Below are 19,170 nucleotides of genomic sequence, written 5' to 3'. Positions count from 1 at the left end.
TTGTTTTGTGTGGTTATTTTGTGTGGCAAATAAATGGAAGGATGTACTAAATGAAAGGTCGTTGATTGCAAATGAAAGGTCTGCATGATCTTGTTGTAAATATGTAAAGGTCAATGGTGTGAAAAGTTGTAAAGGTCAAATGGTCTGAAGATTGAAAGGTGGAAAGGTCTGAAAAGGTCTAAATGGGTCTAAAGGGTTAAAATGGTCTCAAGGTTCTTCAAAGGTCGAAGGGGTCTAAGGGGTCTAAAGAGTGCACTTTAAGGTTTAAAGGGTTGGAATTGTCTGAATGGGTATGAAGGGTCTTAAAATGTCTAAAAAGGGTCTAAAGGGTAACAAAATGTCAGAAAGGTGTGAAGGTCTAAAAGGGTCTTCAGGGTTCTAAAGGGTCCAAGAAGATCCAAAGGGTCTTTGAGGTCTAAGGATTCTAAAGGGTGTAACAGGGTCTACAGGGTCTTCGGTGTCTAAATGGTCTGAGGGGTCTTAAAAGGTCTGTAGTATTTTGGGTCGTCAGGGTTGTTTGGGTCCTCAAATCCTTGGGGTCATTGGCGTCATCAGGGTCTTAATGGGTCTTTGTGTTGTAAAGGGTCTGGAGGGTCTTAATGCTTTTAAGGGTCAGATGTAATTCATAGACATACTCACGCTCTGTGCGGACAAACAGACAGACAAACAAACAAATGAAAAATCACTCAGAGTGACAACTTGGCAAAACAGCACAAAGTAGAATGGCACTCGGTAAAGCGCATACCACTGCCAGATGGAACAGTTTATGTTTTGTATCCCACTGATGGGCTGGATCCGAACCAAAATCCAATCCGCTTGTTCTTGTCACCTATTCAACTCATCCACCTTGTTTTGTCACAACTCGTCCACAACTTTTTGAGATATAGTGATATATTTAGTTTTTGGTCCTATCAATTTTAGAAGTTCGGCCTGTGTTGACCTTTTGACCTCAAAATTAATTGGTAGATCAATTCAGCGACCTGACATGAAAATGCTCTTCAAATTTCAAGTCAATTGGATGAAAATTGAGGATTTTCGAAAATTTTGCCCAAATTGGCCTTTTTGACCTTTTGGCCGAAGTTTACCTCAAAATTAATGTGGTTGAATTCAGTGACCTGATGTGCAAATGCTCTTCAAATTTCAAGTGAATTGGATGAAATTTGAGGATTTTAGAAAATTTGGCTTAAATTGGCCTAAGCAGACCTTTTCGGTCGACCGAAATTTTACGACACTTCAACGAGGTACCATCGCAGGGTCGGTGGCATTAATCTCTGAAAATTTCAGAGCGATCGGTTGAGCAGTTTGGGCTGCAGGTGAGCGGACAGACAGACAGACAAACAGACAGAGACAAATGGAGGTGATCAACATACTTGTCATTTTTTTTTCTTTTTGCCAAGTCACAAATGAACCCAAATACAATGCTCTTTCCTCTCGCGAGGGTAATAAGCAGAGAGCTTTACTCTCGCTGGCAGCTGGATGACTAATTGTATGTTGTACCATTAAACCTCTCAACCATGGAAATGTACAGTTCACATGTCAAAGGAATTCAAACACAACAATTATTATTATTATTGTTATTATTCACACCATAGATCTGCTCTTGGCTTAACGGTTAAGGTGGCTGACCTATAATCCGAGGGTCTTGAGTCCAAGCCCCTGTTGGGTCGTTGAATTAACACGAGGTATGGATGACTCAGCCTGTCATCCTTCCGAGGTCGGCGATTTGTTGTACGAAAAGCGTACCAGCTTGCGAGTAAACAGGGGCACAGCCACGCCCCTCAAAAATGATGCAGCCAAGCATCCACAGGCTGCATACGAATAAATAAATAAATTCCCACCATGGCCGCTAAAGGTGGACGTTAGCGATAGAAACCAGAGTCTCTTTAAATAGTATTATATAGGGAGCTCACCAACAGTCCAAAACTTCAAATTATTCACCCAAGTGGGATGACCAATCCTGTCCTTCCCCTCCATAAATTCTTCAATAAAAGCTAATACCACATGGCCAGGTCTTCTCTTCCAGTGGCAATATCTTTCCACCTTCCTCCTTTGGATGACATTTAGGAGACCATCGTCCTCCCAAACTCCAATTCGACCACGAACCCATTCATTTGTTTTATGCTCCATCCAGGACACTCTCAGCATTCTCCTCCAAATCCATAGTTCAAAAACACTAATATACCTTTCATCTTCTACTTCAAGAGTCCAACTTTCGCAGTCATGAAGTACAATACACCAAACAAGTGCTTTCACCAGCCTTTTTTTCAGATCTATTCCAATACATTGAGACTTCCAAACAGCAGACAAATCACTAACTGCATCTCAAGCCAGAGCAAGACTGGTACTAATCCCCATGAACGTAGGTTCAATTGATGAAATTACTGAGCCAAGTTATTTAAAATGTTCCTCTGGTGTCAGTTCTGATGTGCCAAAATGCACGTTTTCTCCATTTGCACCATTCCAAATCATGATTTGAGTCTTATCTTAATTTATATGCAAGCCAAATAGCTCACTCTTCAACTTGACTTCCTCTCCCATCAGTTCCAACTCCATATTTGATTTGGCCAAGAGGCATAGCGTAGATGCTAAATGTCACGGCCAGGAACTGTGCATCCCACTCGTTCTGGTAAGATACACTTCACATCTCTCATAATCCTCTCACATAACGACATTGAAGAGCATAGGGGACAGTGAACAACATTGATGTACTCCCTTTTCGAAATTAAATTTCTATGTCAGCCCATTGTCCACTCAAACAACTCTGACTGCCTTTATATACAAGCATCTAATCAACCAAACTAGATGTTTTGGCACTCCAAATTCCAATAAGGTTTCCACATCACTTTGTGTTGGACATTCTCGAACGCCTTGGCATCGTCGATGAACATTGCCCATAACTGTGTCTCGTTTTTGCCCTTCACCTTTTCAATCAAAGTTCTCAAAATAGCATCTATAGTGCTTTCACCACATGTGAAACCAAAGTGCTCCTTAGCAATAACCTCTTTGCCTGATGATCTCGAACAGAATCTTCGATGCATGACTTATTAAACTGAGCGTCTGATGTTTGGAGCACTCCTGTGATCTTGCAACCTTAGGCATCGTAACGATCTCCGATATTACCCATTCATCATGCCCAATCTCCGATTTTCCAGATGTTGTCTGATACTTTTCATAACGTCGATCACTGTTCCACCACCAGCTATGAGTGCCTCAGCTAATACACCATAAAGTTCCATCGCCTTATTGGTTTTGTTATTTTATGGCACATCTGATTTTTCCTTTCAGAACTTCTGGCTCTTCTTCAAAACCTTCAAAAACCCAATCAGATCGATTTATGAAATGTGGATCCTTGCTGAATAGCACTTTATCGTACCGTACCGCAGTTATACCATCTCTGTTTGATCTTACATTTCTCAATCAATAAAACACGATCTGCAACTTCTTATTCGTACGTTGTTTGCCACTCAATTCTCTAACTAGATGAGATATCTTTTTGCTGTGACTACTAGCAAATGCACTTTCTGTATCCACAGCCTTTGCTTCTAACCACTATTTCTCAGCTTTCTTCACATATTTACACAACTTATTGCACTCTGGACTTAGTGATCCTAAGGTTTTCGCCTTTCTTCTTTCTTCAATCAAATTTAGATATCACTAGTGCATGCCCGTAGGTGCTTGCCCGTACATGCGTGGCCGTACGTGCAAACAAAACAAACAAAAAAAACTTTCAAACCGCGTGCCAGAAACAACAACCACACAGGCTGTTCCTTCGCTCTCACGTGCCCGTACGTGCATGGCCGTATGTGCAAAAAAAAACTTTCAAACAACCAGACAGGCCGTTCCTTCGCTGTCGTAAACGACGACTGGATTGGGGCATTGTGTTTAAGAAAATCGAGAAAGAGTGAATACAGTCAGTCGATAAATCAAGAAAAAAAATCGAGAAAGAATACAGTAATCGTCACTGACTGGATTGGGGCATTGTGTTTAAGAAAATCGAGAAAGTACAGAAATCGAGAAAGAATACAGTAAATCGATAAATCGAGAAAGAATACAGTACTTGACACGATCCGGAAGTTCGCATATCGCAGTTATGATTATTCGCAATTTAGTTTTAATGGCCAATTATTCAATTAGCGCCAACGTATTTTGCCTTTTCGCAAGGAAAAACATGGAGAGGAGAGGAGAGAAAAAACCCGTAATGGCGAACGCGGCTGAGTTTCTCTTCACCATCGACCACAGCTACGCAGCAACGCTTCCTGTCATTGGTTGATATAAAATGGCCGCAGCAACGGTTCCTGTCATTGGTTGGTAAATAAATGGCCATAACTTGGGAAGCACTTGTCCGATTAATATCAAACCTTGAAAAGGCACATTCTCAGGTCCCCAGCAATATATCTGGCAAGTTTCAATTAGATCGGACCAGCAGTTGTCGAGAAACAGCGGTCACAGACACACACACACACACACACACACACACACACACACACACACACACACACACACTCACACACACACACACACACACACACACACACACACACACACACACACACACACACACACACACACACATTGCTGGAATTATAGATAGATTACTGATCCAAGGTTTCCTCTTTGGACGGTTGCTTGGGCAATGTTCTTCAAACGCACCTTTCAGTGCATCAGCAAAGTTGCACCAATCGTGCTGCTTGTTTTCCATGGACGCTTTAATTAATAATTAAAAAGCACTGCAGTTTTCTAAAGCCTTGCAAAAAAGCTGGCGAGGTGCTTTCTTTGACTTTTTCGTGTTCCAACATCTACCTTTGATCTTAGCCTAGACCATTTGATGGTCACCACCACAATCTGCACTGGATTGTGCATTGGATTGTCTTGAGTCCATACACTCACGTCTATCTCTTTGTCTAATGGTCATAAAGTCTATTTGGTTATTGTATCTGTAGACCAGTGACGTCCAAGTATACCGTTGATTAGCATGATGCCTGAAGCAGGTATTGAGCACAAGCAAATTGGCTTGTAACCAATCCAAAAGCAGCTTAAGTCACTCACTTACCTTACCCAAGCCAAATCGTCCACAAGCTCCATGATCTGTGTTTCACAAATCTTTGCATTGACATTGCCAATTACCACCGACTGTTCTCTCTTGGAGCAACTCTTGACAACTTTCTGTACCTCAGCATACAAAGAGATAACTTCATTCTTATCAGCGTCAGTGGTTGGCATGTAGACTTGAATGATGTTAATCACTTTTGGCTTCAAATCCACTCTAATCGTGATGATCCCAGCTCTTACTGGATCGACAGCAGCGATAACTTTTGCAGTTTTGGGGGAGACATCACTTCTCCCATCCCACTAGCATCGGCCAAACTCTACAATCCTTTTTATCTCTTCACAGTGGTAAGATTGAGGGTAGAGCGGAATGCACAGGGGTGTATTTTCCCCCTTTAAACCTGCCATTTCATCTCTCCTCAGCTGAGTCAACAGATAAAGAAACTAAAAACAAATACACATTGTGAGCTTGGACTCTTCCCCCAGGGCACCTGCAGTCCAGAGAGCCAAGATGGAGGCAAAACCCCACGTCCTTTCTATACAGTTCCAAAATAGCCAGCGCAAAAGACATTGACAGTAGACATTTTCTATGCACATATAATATTAATCAATTAAAGGTTATTGTAAGAATATTTAATATCCATAAATTAAATGCTAAAAATTATAATGCTTGTAAGAGAAGTGTTCATATTTGCTGAAAATATTATTGCTCGAGAGAACAGCAACATGTGGAAGTATGTCATTGACATTGTACAATATCAAACTCTGAAGTGGGTTATCCTGAAGAAAAACCTGAACAACAACAACTGAACGTCTACACCATAATTTGGAGAGGACAATCGATGCATTTAGCATAAACCAGGCTGATGAGTTTGAGCACTACACCCTTTAGTTACCACCAAAGGCATTGATTATCATACATGGTTTATGGGTGGTGGATTAGCAAAGCGGTGGTTAGCATTTCATACATCCCATACTCAAAGTACCACCGTAAGCCAAATAATTAATCAACAATGAACAATTAAACATTTCAACAGTCTCACCTTGCCAGGAATTGCTCCGAGGCCTGCCATTCCCCAAAACATCAGCTTTGGTACGTGTAATGCGTTCGCTCCATGCACGTGAATTTCCATTGGACCTGAATGGAACAAACAGATCAGGCATGTTTTCTACTAAAATCTGGGCCAAATGAAAGTTTGTTCATGTGATCCCCCACGTGAAACCCCCACGATCAATGTGAAAAGTTCATGTTTTGTTACTTCACAGATGTAACAATATGCTGATAACTACATGAATTTGAAGTGTGCAATGAAAAGTGATAGTTGACACACAAAAAACAACTTGAACAACAAAATTGAAAACCTTTTTCTTGAGACGGATGGAGAGATGTTGGAACTTAGGGCTCCGCTGTACACCGAGTTGGTGTCGGTGCTCTTCTGCTGACCCCTGCAGCAGCACACGGCTCCTCAAAATGGAGGTTTGACTCTTTGTTCCATGTAAGTACCCCGTGGAAATCACAGCATTTACCTTTATGACATCTTAACTGCAAAATAATCTGGTACTTCAGATCATTCATTTTGGTCAGTTGACTGGGTCAACCAATTTCGTATGGGGGTTAGGAGGGTGGTTCACAAAAATATTCTGAGATGACGAATTATATTTCTTCCATACTGTTTACCATTGAATATAATGAATTACTTATGAATGTATATCATTGAGCAGCATGGTTTTGTGTTTAAAAAAGGTCAATAGAAAAGCAAGATGGCAGATAAAATACAGCTCAAATAATCATCTCTTCCCTGATTTTTAGGGACTGCAAAAATGGCATTCTACATAATATTCTTCATGCTGCATCTGCAAACAAAGATTTAACTTTTTATGCACATTCAGCCCAATGACATGCTACCTAAATAATACATATTGAGGAGAGCAAAAGATACAACGAACCAATTATTTAGTCAAGTGGACAAAGGCTCACATCTAACTTTTTGACTACTGTATAATCTTTAACTTGTTCTATGAATGCCTTTTTGGTGATAGAAATTACAAAGTTCTTATGCCATTTTTTGCAGAAACATGCCTCAATCATAAACACTCTTCCCTCCCCCTAATTTTCCCTCACAACCACCTTTTTTTTTTCCTAACTACTAATACTCACCATCTCTCTTCCCCTCTCTCAAGGAGTATGTTAAGGCTTGGCAAAAGTAACATGTGTAAACACAGTTGAAGACTACTATGTGATTGAAATGTACAACCTTTGCCTTTGTCCAAGTAACAAATGAAGTGGCCGTATTGCCTTCTGTTTTCTTAAGGCCCGGTCACACCTTGACGTTTTAGCCAACGTATGCCAATTTTTGAAAAATTTGTCTAAAACGCTGGCACACGTTACATACGTTATGGGTAAGTTTTGATAACATTGAGAGCACGCTGAAAAACACTGCCATACGTCGTTGTACGCTGGCTTTAAACATTGTACTTTTTGGTTGTCCTCAAATTTTTTCATGCTTGAAATTTCACGACGTATGCCGGCGTATGACTCACACGTTCCGCTACGCTGGCCACAAGTTGTATGCACGGTCTGCGATCGTTGACAGACGTCAACACATGCTACTTGTAAGTTTATCATAAGTTGAGACACGCCGAGGTAATGTTTAGCGTACCCGAAACTTATTTCTAACCTGTGATTAACGTATTGTTGGCACGTTACGCGTTCGATGCCACACGTCGACAGACGTTACTTTTAAGTTACTCATAGGCTGAAAGACGTCGGTATTATAATGGATCGTCCTTGCGTCAGCGTCCACGGCCACGGCCAGGACACTTATTTGCAGCATTCTTCAAACTTTTCTTCGGCATGACGAGGATGTTCACACTTCGATGTCTAGCTTGGCTATGATTCCAATTGTCCATCGGCATCGTCTATTTAAAATAGTCGAGTTTGAGCGTTTTAACACGTTCAGAAGAAACGCTTCAAATTTCCAAACCCCAGCGTCAAAAAACAAAGGCGAGTGACAGCAATTTAAATCGTTCATTGTAAACAATGAAAATAGCTGAGTGGTACCGTTTAAAAGTCGTTGAGTGTAAAAAGAAAATCCAATTGTTGAGCGCAAGCGTCTACTTTCAATAGTGGGGTTTGAGCGATTTAGCACGTTCAATAGAAACGATTAAAATTTCCGAGCGCCAGCGTCAAAAAACAAAGGCGAGTGACAGCAATTTAAATCGTTCATTGAAAACAATGAAAATAGCTGAGTGGTACCGTTTAAAAGTCGTTGAGTGTAAAAAAAATCCAATTGTTGAGCGCAAGCGTCTATTTTCAATAGTGGAGATTCAGCCATTTAAATCGTTGAGTGGCAGCCTATGAATAGCAAACCCTACGTCACCGGCAAAGATAAACTGCCGCACGATATGGATAAGTTAGGCTATCGTTGGGCATAGTTTGTGAACGCCGGCTTCACGATAATTATTCGTTGGTATATCGTATCTATAATTAATCAAAGCGCTCTATGCACATTATTAGTTCATTGTGCATTTGTCTAACCCGTTATGAATAGACCGAAATCGTAAAAACAAGCTATAGCTCATTGTTGAAAAAGCCCCATAAAAAATTAGCCGCGAAGAACTTCGAACAATGGTGAAAAGATGTCTCCTACCCGTGGACACGCGGACGCAAGGACGATCCATCATAACCCACACCCTCCCCCTCACACTCACCTACTACTGCCAACATGAACAAACTACTACTAATACTGATACTGATACTGATACTGCTGACATGGACATCGACTCAAAAAGGACTCGAAAACACTGTTGGGTTCCCGTTTTATGAGCAGCATTTTTATATACCAATTCCCAAAACCGCAGGGAACACGTCTTTATATGGCAGTTGTAAGCTAGAAACACGTTCATTTATTTTTTTTGTCGACCGGAAGACGTCATTGGAATACGTCTACATACGTCGATGTGTGTTGGGACTACGTAAAGAATTGGTTCAAAGCACGTCAAACATAAGTTAGAAATAAGTTTCGCATAAAAAAGACATTACCGCGACGTGTTTCGACTTATGAGTAGCTTATAAGTAGCCTTTGTGGACGTTTGTAAGCGTCCACATATTGTGTGTAAAACTTATCCCCATCGCATGCGGAACGTGTGTCATACGCCGAGTACGTCGTAAAATTTTGAACATGTTTAAAATTTCTTGACGTACTCTACTTACTACGACGTATGATAGCGTACTTTAGCGTTCTACTCACGTATACCAAACTTACTCATACCGTATTTGACGTGCCCCAACGTTTTAGACACATTTTTCTTAGGTCGGCATACGCTGGCAAGATCGCCAAGGTGTGATCGCGATGTTGACACTTCCATTTCTACGGCAGTTATGATTCGAATCGTTGTGCGTCAGCCTTTTAATAGGCTACGTCACGACATCGTCGGCGATGCGTGCAACGCGCTATGCCTAAGTTAGACTATCGTTGGGCATCGGTTGTGTAGGCCGACAACAGGTTCAGCATCCGTTGGTATAAGTTATGTATAACACAACGAAACGTTCTGTGTCCGTTACCAAGTGTTATACATAAGACCAAGTCGCTATGAATACGTCCGAATCTTTAAAAAAAAAAACAAAAGTTCAACGTAAGCCAGTGTTTTACATACATTTTAATACGTTGCCATCGCTGGCTAAAACGTCAAGGTGTGACCGGGCCTTTAGATATCTTTTCTGAACAATACAAGATTCCTTTATACCTGAACAGCAATTTTTTTTATAACTATTTCCACCAAAATGATACTAAGGTAGCAAATGCATGTTTAAGTACGTTTGCAGCAAATGATGTATTCAGTTGAAGTGATACTCTGTAATGTAAGACTGGTATTACTTTGCAATAAATTCCACTTCTGACACCAATAACAAACACAATGTTGTTCCACTGAGAGATGTCAAGCTTCAAAGCTATTTAGTATATTTGGATTCTCATTCTCTCCTGAGGTCACAAGAATGCTTAATTTAGTAGTGCACATCTGAGCTGTCTGGGTCTAGATTTAATCCACAGTCATCTTCAACCGAATGATGTTTTAGCATTGTTTGCAAAGGGTGATGAATACTGAAGTACAGAAGGAGGTGTTTAAACTGGCTATCACATGCAATTACACGAACACAAATATCTCACTATATTTCCGAATGATTTGCCTCCATACTGGTGCTGTACACACTCCACTATTAAATCAATAGTATGTGGGTGAAAAACAAGTGGTCTCCCATCCCCTCAGTGACAGAGATTGACAGTGCTTGGTAGTACTTGCACAATTACATTCCCTCATACCTCCAGAAATGCTGTCCAACATGACATTCATGGCATACAGAAGCTTGTAGTCAGACAATCGGGAGAAAGCAGTTTTCCTTCTCTGGCTGGAAGGTTAATCCTTCCAGTGGAAACCCACAGATATGTCACAAGGTGTACAATCTGTGTGTGTCTATCCTTAGAAGACCAAGGATCCAAAAACAAACTTGTCTGAGATCAGACCTATCAATCCTTTCTCAATCTTCCAAATTTTGGTGTCAGTTGGTAAACACTGCCTCAGTAACATGCTCTTCTTCAGTCTGCTCAAAGGAGTCATGATGGATACATCTCATGATAAAGTGAATACCCAAATGGTACCTGTTAAAAAGGCTCGGGTTCCCAATCCCTCTTTGTAAAACCCTTAATAATCACTGAACAGATTACTCCACTCTGTGTGAGAAAGTGCACCACAAAAATTGAAGGCAAGCTGCAAGTGCATCCGAGTACATTGATATAAAGAAATCTGGAATATGGACATGCCATCAACCAACTCAAAGTGCCACATACTCACGATCTCTTTATCCAAAGACTGCATGGCGAACACTCCAATTTTCATCTGCAATCAACCTCTGGCATAGGTACAGCCTTTGGATTAACAATCTGCCTGATTTTTCCTGGACTAATCAAATATCTTAGCCAACCTCCAGGGAAGGCAGGTGTCTTAGAATTCCTGTAGATCCAAGTCATTTCTTAAAAAGCTAGTCTAATGTCAGCGTATGCTGATGAAAAATTTTTTTTTTTGCTTTGTAGATGGGTTCACACCTGTAATATCACTTCAACTTTTTCCCCACGGCAGATAGCATACCTTCCCAAACATTTGGGAGAGAAAATTAATTGTCAGCAAGTCATTTTTTGGTTTCTTCAGCACCAAATAGTTTGCAAGGCCTTCATTCATTTCTAGTCCCATTAACCCTCCCAAAGCCCATCTCTTGTTGGGTTAACTTTTCATTTCAATTCTGTATTTGAGAGTTTGTGGTTGTATCAATCTTGTTCACCTTGTGTCCTCCCCTTGCTGAGGGAGTCTCCCTCTTTGCCCAACTTTCTCTTTCTCCAAGTCTCCCTCTGTTCCTCAGCTCTGATGTTCATGTCCCCCCACCTCCTCCTCTTCCCCTCTTTATACTGTTCTTTCCGTTCTGTTACATCTTGATCCAGTCTGTGTTCTAGCTACTCCACAAGTATCAACATTGTATACAATTTTTTTCACATTAAACGCCTTTAAGTATGGCTCTCCTCTTTGGACTGGTGCTGTCAGATCTCACCATGTTCCCCTGCATAAAAGTGGAACCCAAGGCGCTGATGGTTGAGACCTAAACAATTGCATTTGCTTCACCAAAATAATCCCTCCTATGTTACCCTCCCCAAATCAAAGACGAAATGCTCCCTTCTACTCTTTTGTCCTCCTCGCTTCCCAATTGTGGAATTGACTCCTCGAAACTGTCCAGTTGTGCTCTTCCCTCCACTTCGTTAAGATGGTGAGGCATTATTTCTCTAAACATCCCCTAAACAGATTTTCTTTCGACATCCCATATTTTGATTCCTGATCTCTTCTCTCATTGACTTTCCTGTCCTCACCTGTAGTTTCCTCACATTTACCAGGTCAGTCTGCTTTACTGTCTCACATGTCCTTTGTCATGTCAGTGCATCTCTACTTATTTTGTTGTATATCGGTTAATTCCTTCCCTCTCCCTTCTTTGTCTGCCACTTCCCTAATGCTCCATCATTGATGTGTTGGCCTCTAATCCCTCTGTCATCAGCTCTTCCATGAACCTCATTAAACAAGTACAAGTTTACAGAAAGAGTATATAAATTGCTAACTGTGCTGTATAATATTGTAAAAGAGAGAGAAAGAGAGAAAGAGAGAAAGAGAGAAAGAGAGAAAGAGAGAAAGAGAGAAAGAGAGAAAGAGAGAAAGAGAGAAAGAGAGAAAGAGAGAAAGAGAGAAAGAGAGAAAGAGAGAAAGAGAGAAAGAGAGAAAGAGAGAAAGAGAGAAAGAGAGAAAGAGAGAAAGAGAGAAAGAGAGAAAGAGAGAAAGAGAGAAAGAGAGAAAGAGAGAAAGAGAGAAAGAGAGAAAGAGAGAAAGAGAGAAAGAGAGAAAGAGAGAAAGAGAGAGAGAGAGAGAGAGAGAGAGAGAGAGAGAGAGAGAGAGAGAGAGAGAGAGAGAGAGAGAGAGAGAGAGAGAGAGAGAGAGATATTGAATAATAAAATGGAACCTTGTACACAGAGAGCATAGCTTTGATAGGCCAAAGGGCCAACAAATTTGTTTGTACAGTCATACCCCAGTTTACATCACCTCTTTTTATGTCATTTCGCAAGCATGTCATTTTTCGCAATATGTCATGTTATAATTACCACTCCTCGATAGTCGTCGTCTCAACTCACACTTTGTTTTAAAAGCTATACCTTTTATTGTCTAGCGTTTTCAGAACTTACAAGACTGATAAAGATGCCAGAATACATTGCTGAAGTACCAAATTGGGAGATCGCAAAATCTCCAAAAGTACAATTGCACTTTGCTTCACTCATAAAGAAATGTACTGCACTTTAGATTGACTAAGATGCAGTGTAAAAGTGTTGCTGGGTTATTAAGTTTGCATCCGATCGATAAATATGCCAACGCTCATTGAAGGAGGAGAAATAAGATGTAGCACCAACTTTGACAGCATCCAGAAGAGGTTTATTTTCATTTACATATATCTGGTAAATGTTTTTTATTTTATTTATATGTATGTGTACTTGAATATAACTATCATTAATCAAAAAAGGATAATATTATAGGTAAAAAAAACCAAATTTTATACCTGAAGTGGCAATGCTGGGAACGCATCACTGGATATTCCATTAATTCTTATGAGAAAAATTGCTTTCATTTTTGTCGTTTCGATATTTGTCGCACTTTTCAAGAATGCATCCACGACGTAAAACGGGGTCTTAAAGTATATCCTTGTTTATTTAAAGTCAAATATGGTTTTCTTCTTCTTCTTCTTCTTCAAAAAAGCAATTTAAACAGAAGACTGAAGCTATACTACAAGAAAATATTTGCATAAAGTTTTTTGAAGGAGAAATGTTTGGACAGTTCAACAAGAAATAACTGAACAAAGTATCTTTTTTGCACTATTTTGATTTATTAAGCAGTTTCTTTCTCCATACTATTGAGATAACAGATTATTGTCTACCATAATATTGTAACAAAACATTTATCAAAACAGTCCTAAATTCCACATTCCAGGAAAGTTCCACTTGATAAAATGGATCATTTATAGAGAAAGATGGAATTAAAATTAAAATTATAATATATCTCCTTTTCAACAAATGATCGTCTCAAATTATATTTATACTGTATGAGAGGGAGCATATTTCTGATGTGTGTGTGTGTGTGTGTGTGTGTGTGTGTGTGTGTGTGTGTGTGTGTGTGTGTGTGTGTGTGTGTGTGTGTGTGTGTGTGTGTCCATAATATACCCATGTCACGTGATCTGCTTTACATTGTATCACATGGCAGCCTCCGTTTGTTTTATGATTGTGTATCATTGTCATCAACGATGTACAGAATGAAAGGAAACACCTGAGAGATCCAGAACCCAGTACTTGCATACTTGCAATCATTCTGGGAATCATGGCATCACTGTCACTTTCCTCTTGAATTGGTCTTTAAAATATGGGAATGATTCTTGTGTGCAACTAAAAGTTGTTCTTGTAATACTGCATTAAACTATTTAAAGTTTCATAGTTTAATTGGGTTCTGTGAAGAATCATGAAATTTTGGTACTGCAATAACGGGATAGTAGAAAATGTTTCCGGTCTCACAGAAGGAATATCTTTGCAGTCTCCCAATACAATTTCATTAAATGCATGCTCTGTAAAATCTAAAGTTCACTTTTTTATAGAAAGGTGCAGCCATATCATTGGCACGGAGTGCCCAGCAGGGTACGCAAAAAAAAAAAAAAAAATGAAAAAAAAGTCAGAGTTGTCTTGGAAAACAAATTTATTTCCATGCAAATAATAAAAAGAGAATTGGCAGGGTACAATATAAAATAGCAGATTGACTATTTTGAGAAGGTATTCACAATGTTTTGATCCCATATTTCTACAGAAAAAGGTAGCCATCTCATTCAGTTTTCGACAATTGTAAATGGGTTTTAACCTCCAAATGAGGAAGACGTAACCTCAAAATAGTCAATCTTTACATTGGATTTGGGCTGAAACAGCCGCTACACAATGAAAGCATACATGATTTAAGTCCAATAAACACCAAGTATACGCACTGAATTTAACAGAGTGCTAAAAATGTAACATATTCATGATAGGTAATATTTAATACTCTTCTCCCAATTCATTCATTTCTAACTGCGGAAAATAAAAACAATTGGAAGACTTGCATTTACGAACCGTATAACTGCACATGCCAAAAGCTTCTCAAAATAGTCAACTGGCAGGGATAACAAGGGTGAAAACAATGAATGGCTCGAAGAAGCAGAGGCTCCGCCGACATCTACGAGCTGATTGCGAGATGGAATCCAGCAGCAGAAAGCAAGGACATGAAAGCACACACGTGTTCAAAACACCCATCAGAAGAACACATGTGTTTGAGATGCTCATGCATCAGTAATTGGTCATAATTAATTTACACTTACATCTTCACACGGTTTGTATGTAATGTAGAAACCCTTGAATGTTCAAGCGGTGAAATGGAACATTCAAAATTCCGTGCGTGACATGCAGTAATTGTTTTCATTCTGGCTTACATGATTTTAACGTCTTTTGTTTGGAACGAAAAAGGTTAATTGGATTTGTTGTAATATATTTTTACAAAAATGCAACAAGCACAAAATGTATGAGTGTGTGTTTGTACAGTTAATCAGGCTCATACTTTAAGTAAACAACCGTTTTGAAGCTTATGGTCAAGATTAATGAAGTTTCGGGTGGTGTAGAATTACGTAGTATCATTTACAACATCCTTTAAGAGTTAATTTAATGCTCGAGGAATAGCAGTTACTGTTTAATAAATTATTAGATTTGTGAGGAACAGATTGTGAAAAATGGTGTGTGTGATATTGTGCATGAGTGTGTGTACATGTACGTGTCTTAGATGAACGGAGACCTATCAGGTCTCAAAATGTGTGTGTGTGTGTGTGTGTGTGTGTGTGTGTGTGTGTGTGTGCGTGTGTGTGCGTGTGTGTGCGTGTGTGTGCGAGAGAGAGAGAGAGAGAGAGAGAGAGAGAGAGAGAGAGAGAGAGAGAGAGAGAGAGAGAGAGAGAGAGAGAGAGAGAGAGAGAGAGAGAGAGAGAGAGAGATATTATGCATATATGTATACTGTATATATGTGTGTTTTTGTATATATCCACTGATTAACAGGAAATGATAGGAGCTCCACACTTCACATCAAAAGATATTTCTCGTATTTACGATATTTTCTTGAGTCCGATTTGCATCCAGGAACAAAACAATTATGGTTAATCATTTTAAAATTGCCACTCTTTCCTATAAACACTGAAAATTATGTTTTAAAGTATATTTTAATTACAAATTTCGCACTAGCAACGGCAGGTGCCCCATCGAGCAGAGGTGAGTCGCTGAAAATGCACACACCGCGCATGCAAAAAAAAGCTCCATTGGCATCCAAATGTCATTTTGAAAATCCTGTACCATAGTCCAAGAGCATTAGGTCAAAATAGGCCCTAACCTGGACATTTTTGGTAACAAGCTGATTTTTTCAGGATAGGTCCAGGAATATGTCTAGAATAACATACTAAAAGTCCTCATAAATCCTCCTTGAGCGTTTTCCGCAATCCAAGATGGCGTCCAAAATGGCCGCCTCTTCTGTTTTTCTCATAACTTTGCAAGCAGGTTTCCCCAAAACACACTTTAAATGTCTAAATATATGTTTTGAAGTATAAGGAACTCGATAGAATACATTTTAAGAGATGTTGAAGCACGCAAGTACCAATAAAACTGTTTGAGCTCTTCCAAAAATCCAAAATGGTGTCCAAAATGGCCGTCATTAACAATTTTATCTCAAAATTGTTTAAATATTTATCATTAATTAATTAACTGTGATATTTCATCCTGAAAATATTCAACAAACATTTCAATTATAAATGTGGTTGCTGTGCATACAGTATTCAAATCAATTTGAATGTTAAAGTCTAGAAGTGTGCCCTTAATCGCTTATGACATTACGAGGGAAACATTGTACCATCAGTTTGATGCGAAACAGACAGGGCGACATAAATTTGCCATGTGGTCCATTTTCGTCACCTAAAGCTCGGAAATTGAAAACTTGGTGCTAACCTTTTTTTACCAACAAGATGCAGTTGATGTCTACCATGAGGTGAGTTCTATTTGAAACATTCCGTTATCATTAAGGAAGTAAAACTATTATTTTTGGTACCCAGACTAAATGCATGATCAAAATTTGTGTCTTCATGCATGTACTACACAGTACTGTGTAATATCACTTGACAGGGAATTTCTGTGGAGTAGTCTATCGTTACACCTAAAACATTGTATTGAATCATTTTATTTGTTTCATGCAGATGAAAAGAATTATAGTATGATAGAAATCAGAGAGTGTATGACACTCCTTCCTATTGGTACATGTATGCTGTATTTGTATAAAAGGTTCCTTTTTTGTGTGTGTCATGTCATTCCTATATTGTGATATGCTAGTATACATTCATGATTAATAATAGCAGACATTTTAAAGTGCCTTTTCCATTGGATACAAAGTGCTATGAGATGTCATCCCTGGTTGTCATAGGAGATAAAATATATTACCAGGCTGCGACAGTACAAGTGCAGTGCACATCTAGGGATAACAAAATAAGTTAGTCTTCAAGTCACCTATTACATGGCAGTGAATTTCTGTGGAGTAGCCACTATCTTAAATCATTTTCCTCTCGGGTTTCCTTGCGAGATTTTCTCTGCCCAAAACAATTCCTACCAGACATTCTGGCACCCCACAATGAGTTGATTCATCCGTAATTTAACTTCACAGGTATCAATATGTAAACATGCTATAGAGTACTGTGATTGTGATGTGTTATAGAAATTGCAGAATCATGTGATGGCAATCATGTGATGGCATTGGCACTTGTGTGCTTCTACATCTCTTATAATGTATTCTATTGAGTTCCTTGTACTTCAAAACATATATTTAGACATCTAAAGTGTGTTTTGGGGAAACCTACTTGCAAAGTTAAGAGAAAAACATGAAATGGCGGCCATTTTGGACGCCATCTTGGATTGCGGAAAACGCTCAAGGAGGATTCATGAGGACTTTTAGTATGTTATTTCACACACATTCCTGGACCTTTCCTGAAAAAATCAGCTTGTTACCAAAAATGTCCAGGTTAAACCCTAATGCTCTTGGACTACCGAGGTTACATTACGAACTGGTTGATCATGATCCACAAATAAAAATAAAAAACTCATTAAAATTAATGGAAACAAAATAAATATAACTATCCAAGTGCACTGAGATCACATCACAATGCAAAACCACAGTTATGCATCTCATCAAAAGAAACAATGTCACCATGGCAAAAAAAATAATAATAATAAAATCTGGTTGCAATGAAGATGCAAATATCAGGAATTAAGCTGAAGAAACAATGACTGATAAAAATGTGACAAAACTAAAAATGGAATAATATAATGTGAACACAAGAAATATTTAGTGTGATTTCTTTGTACAATATATATATATATATATATATATATATATATATATATATATATATGTATATATATATATATGTATATATATATATATGTATATATATATATATATATGTATATATATATATATATATGTATATATATATATATATATATATATATATATATATATATATATATATATATATATATATATATATATATATATATATATATATATATATATATATATATATATATATATATATATATATATATATATATATATATATATATATATATATATATATATATATATATATATATATATATACATATATATACATATATATATATATATACATATATATACATATATATACATATATATACATATATATATATATATATATATATATATATATATATATATATATATATATGTATATATACAGTGGGGAGAACAAGTATTTGATACACTGCCGATTTTGCAGGTTTTCCCACTTACAAAGCACATAGAGGTCTGTAATTTTTATCATAGGTACACTTCAACTGTGAAAGATGGAATCTTAAACAAAAATCCTGAAAATTACATTGTATGATTTTTAAATAATTAATTTGCATTTTATTGCATGAAATAAGTATTTGATACATCAGAAAAACAGAACTTAATATTTGGTACAGAAACCTTTGTTTGCAATTACAGAGATCAGACGTTTCCTGTAGTTCTTAAGCAGGTTTGCACAGACTGCAGCAGGGATTTTGGCCCACTCCTCCATACAGATCTTCTCCAGATCCTTCAGGTTTCAGGGCTGTCGCTGGGCAACACAGACTTTCAGCTCCCTCCAAAGATTTTCCATTGGATTCAGGTCTGGAGACTGGCTCGGCCACTCCAGGACCTTGAGATGCTTCTTCTGGAGCCACTCCTTAGTTGCCATGGTTGTGTGTTTCGGGTCGTTGTCATGCTGGAAGACCCAGCCACGCCCCATCTTCAATGCTCTTGTTGAGGGAAGGAGGTTGTTGGCCAAGATCTCGCGATACATGGCCCCATCCATCCTTCCCTCAATACGGTGCAGTCGTCCTGTCCCCTTTGCAGAAAAGCATCTCCAAAGAATGATGTTTCCACCACCAT

The 19,170-nt window shown here is 38.5% G+C and overlaps 1 protein-coding gene across 7 annotated transcripts in view; it reads right to left on the bottom strand.

Moving 5' to 3' along the window:
* The window catches only part of ADAM11 (ADAM metallopeptidase domain 11), a 266,893-nt gene that overhangs the window by 29,213 nt on the left and 218,510 nt on the right, over window positions 1-19,170 (bottom strand). For 5 of the 7 annotated variants that reach the window (XM_085879155.1, XM_085879152.1, XM_085879151.1 and 2 more), the window contains 2 exons: window positions 6,409-6,492; window positions 6,090-6,184 (listed from right to left, as the gene is read on the bottom strand). In XM_085879155.1, the coding sequence (XP_085735281.1) occupies window positions 6,090-6,184; window positions 6,409-6,492 (179 nt within the window). Of the gene's footprint in view, window positions 1-6,089; window positions 6,185-6,408; window positions 6,493-14,346; window positions 14,879-19,170 lie in introns of those variants that run through there. The other 2 variants (XM_085879159.1, XM_085879157.1) reach the window with 1 other exon arrangement.

Source organism: Eptatretus burgeri, chromosome 4 (assembly GCF_056783735.1).
Source record: "Eptatretus burgeri isolate ZD-2024b chromosome 4, Ebu_testis_v1, whole genome shotgun sequence".
NCBI classification, from domain to species: Eukaryota; Metazoa; Chordata; class Myxini; order Myxiniformes; family Myxinidae; genus Eptatretus; species Eptatretus burgeri.
Note: the sequence above shows the minus strand (reverse complement) of the source record. Positions and strands in the feature narration are given on the sequence as shown.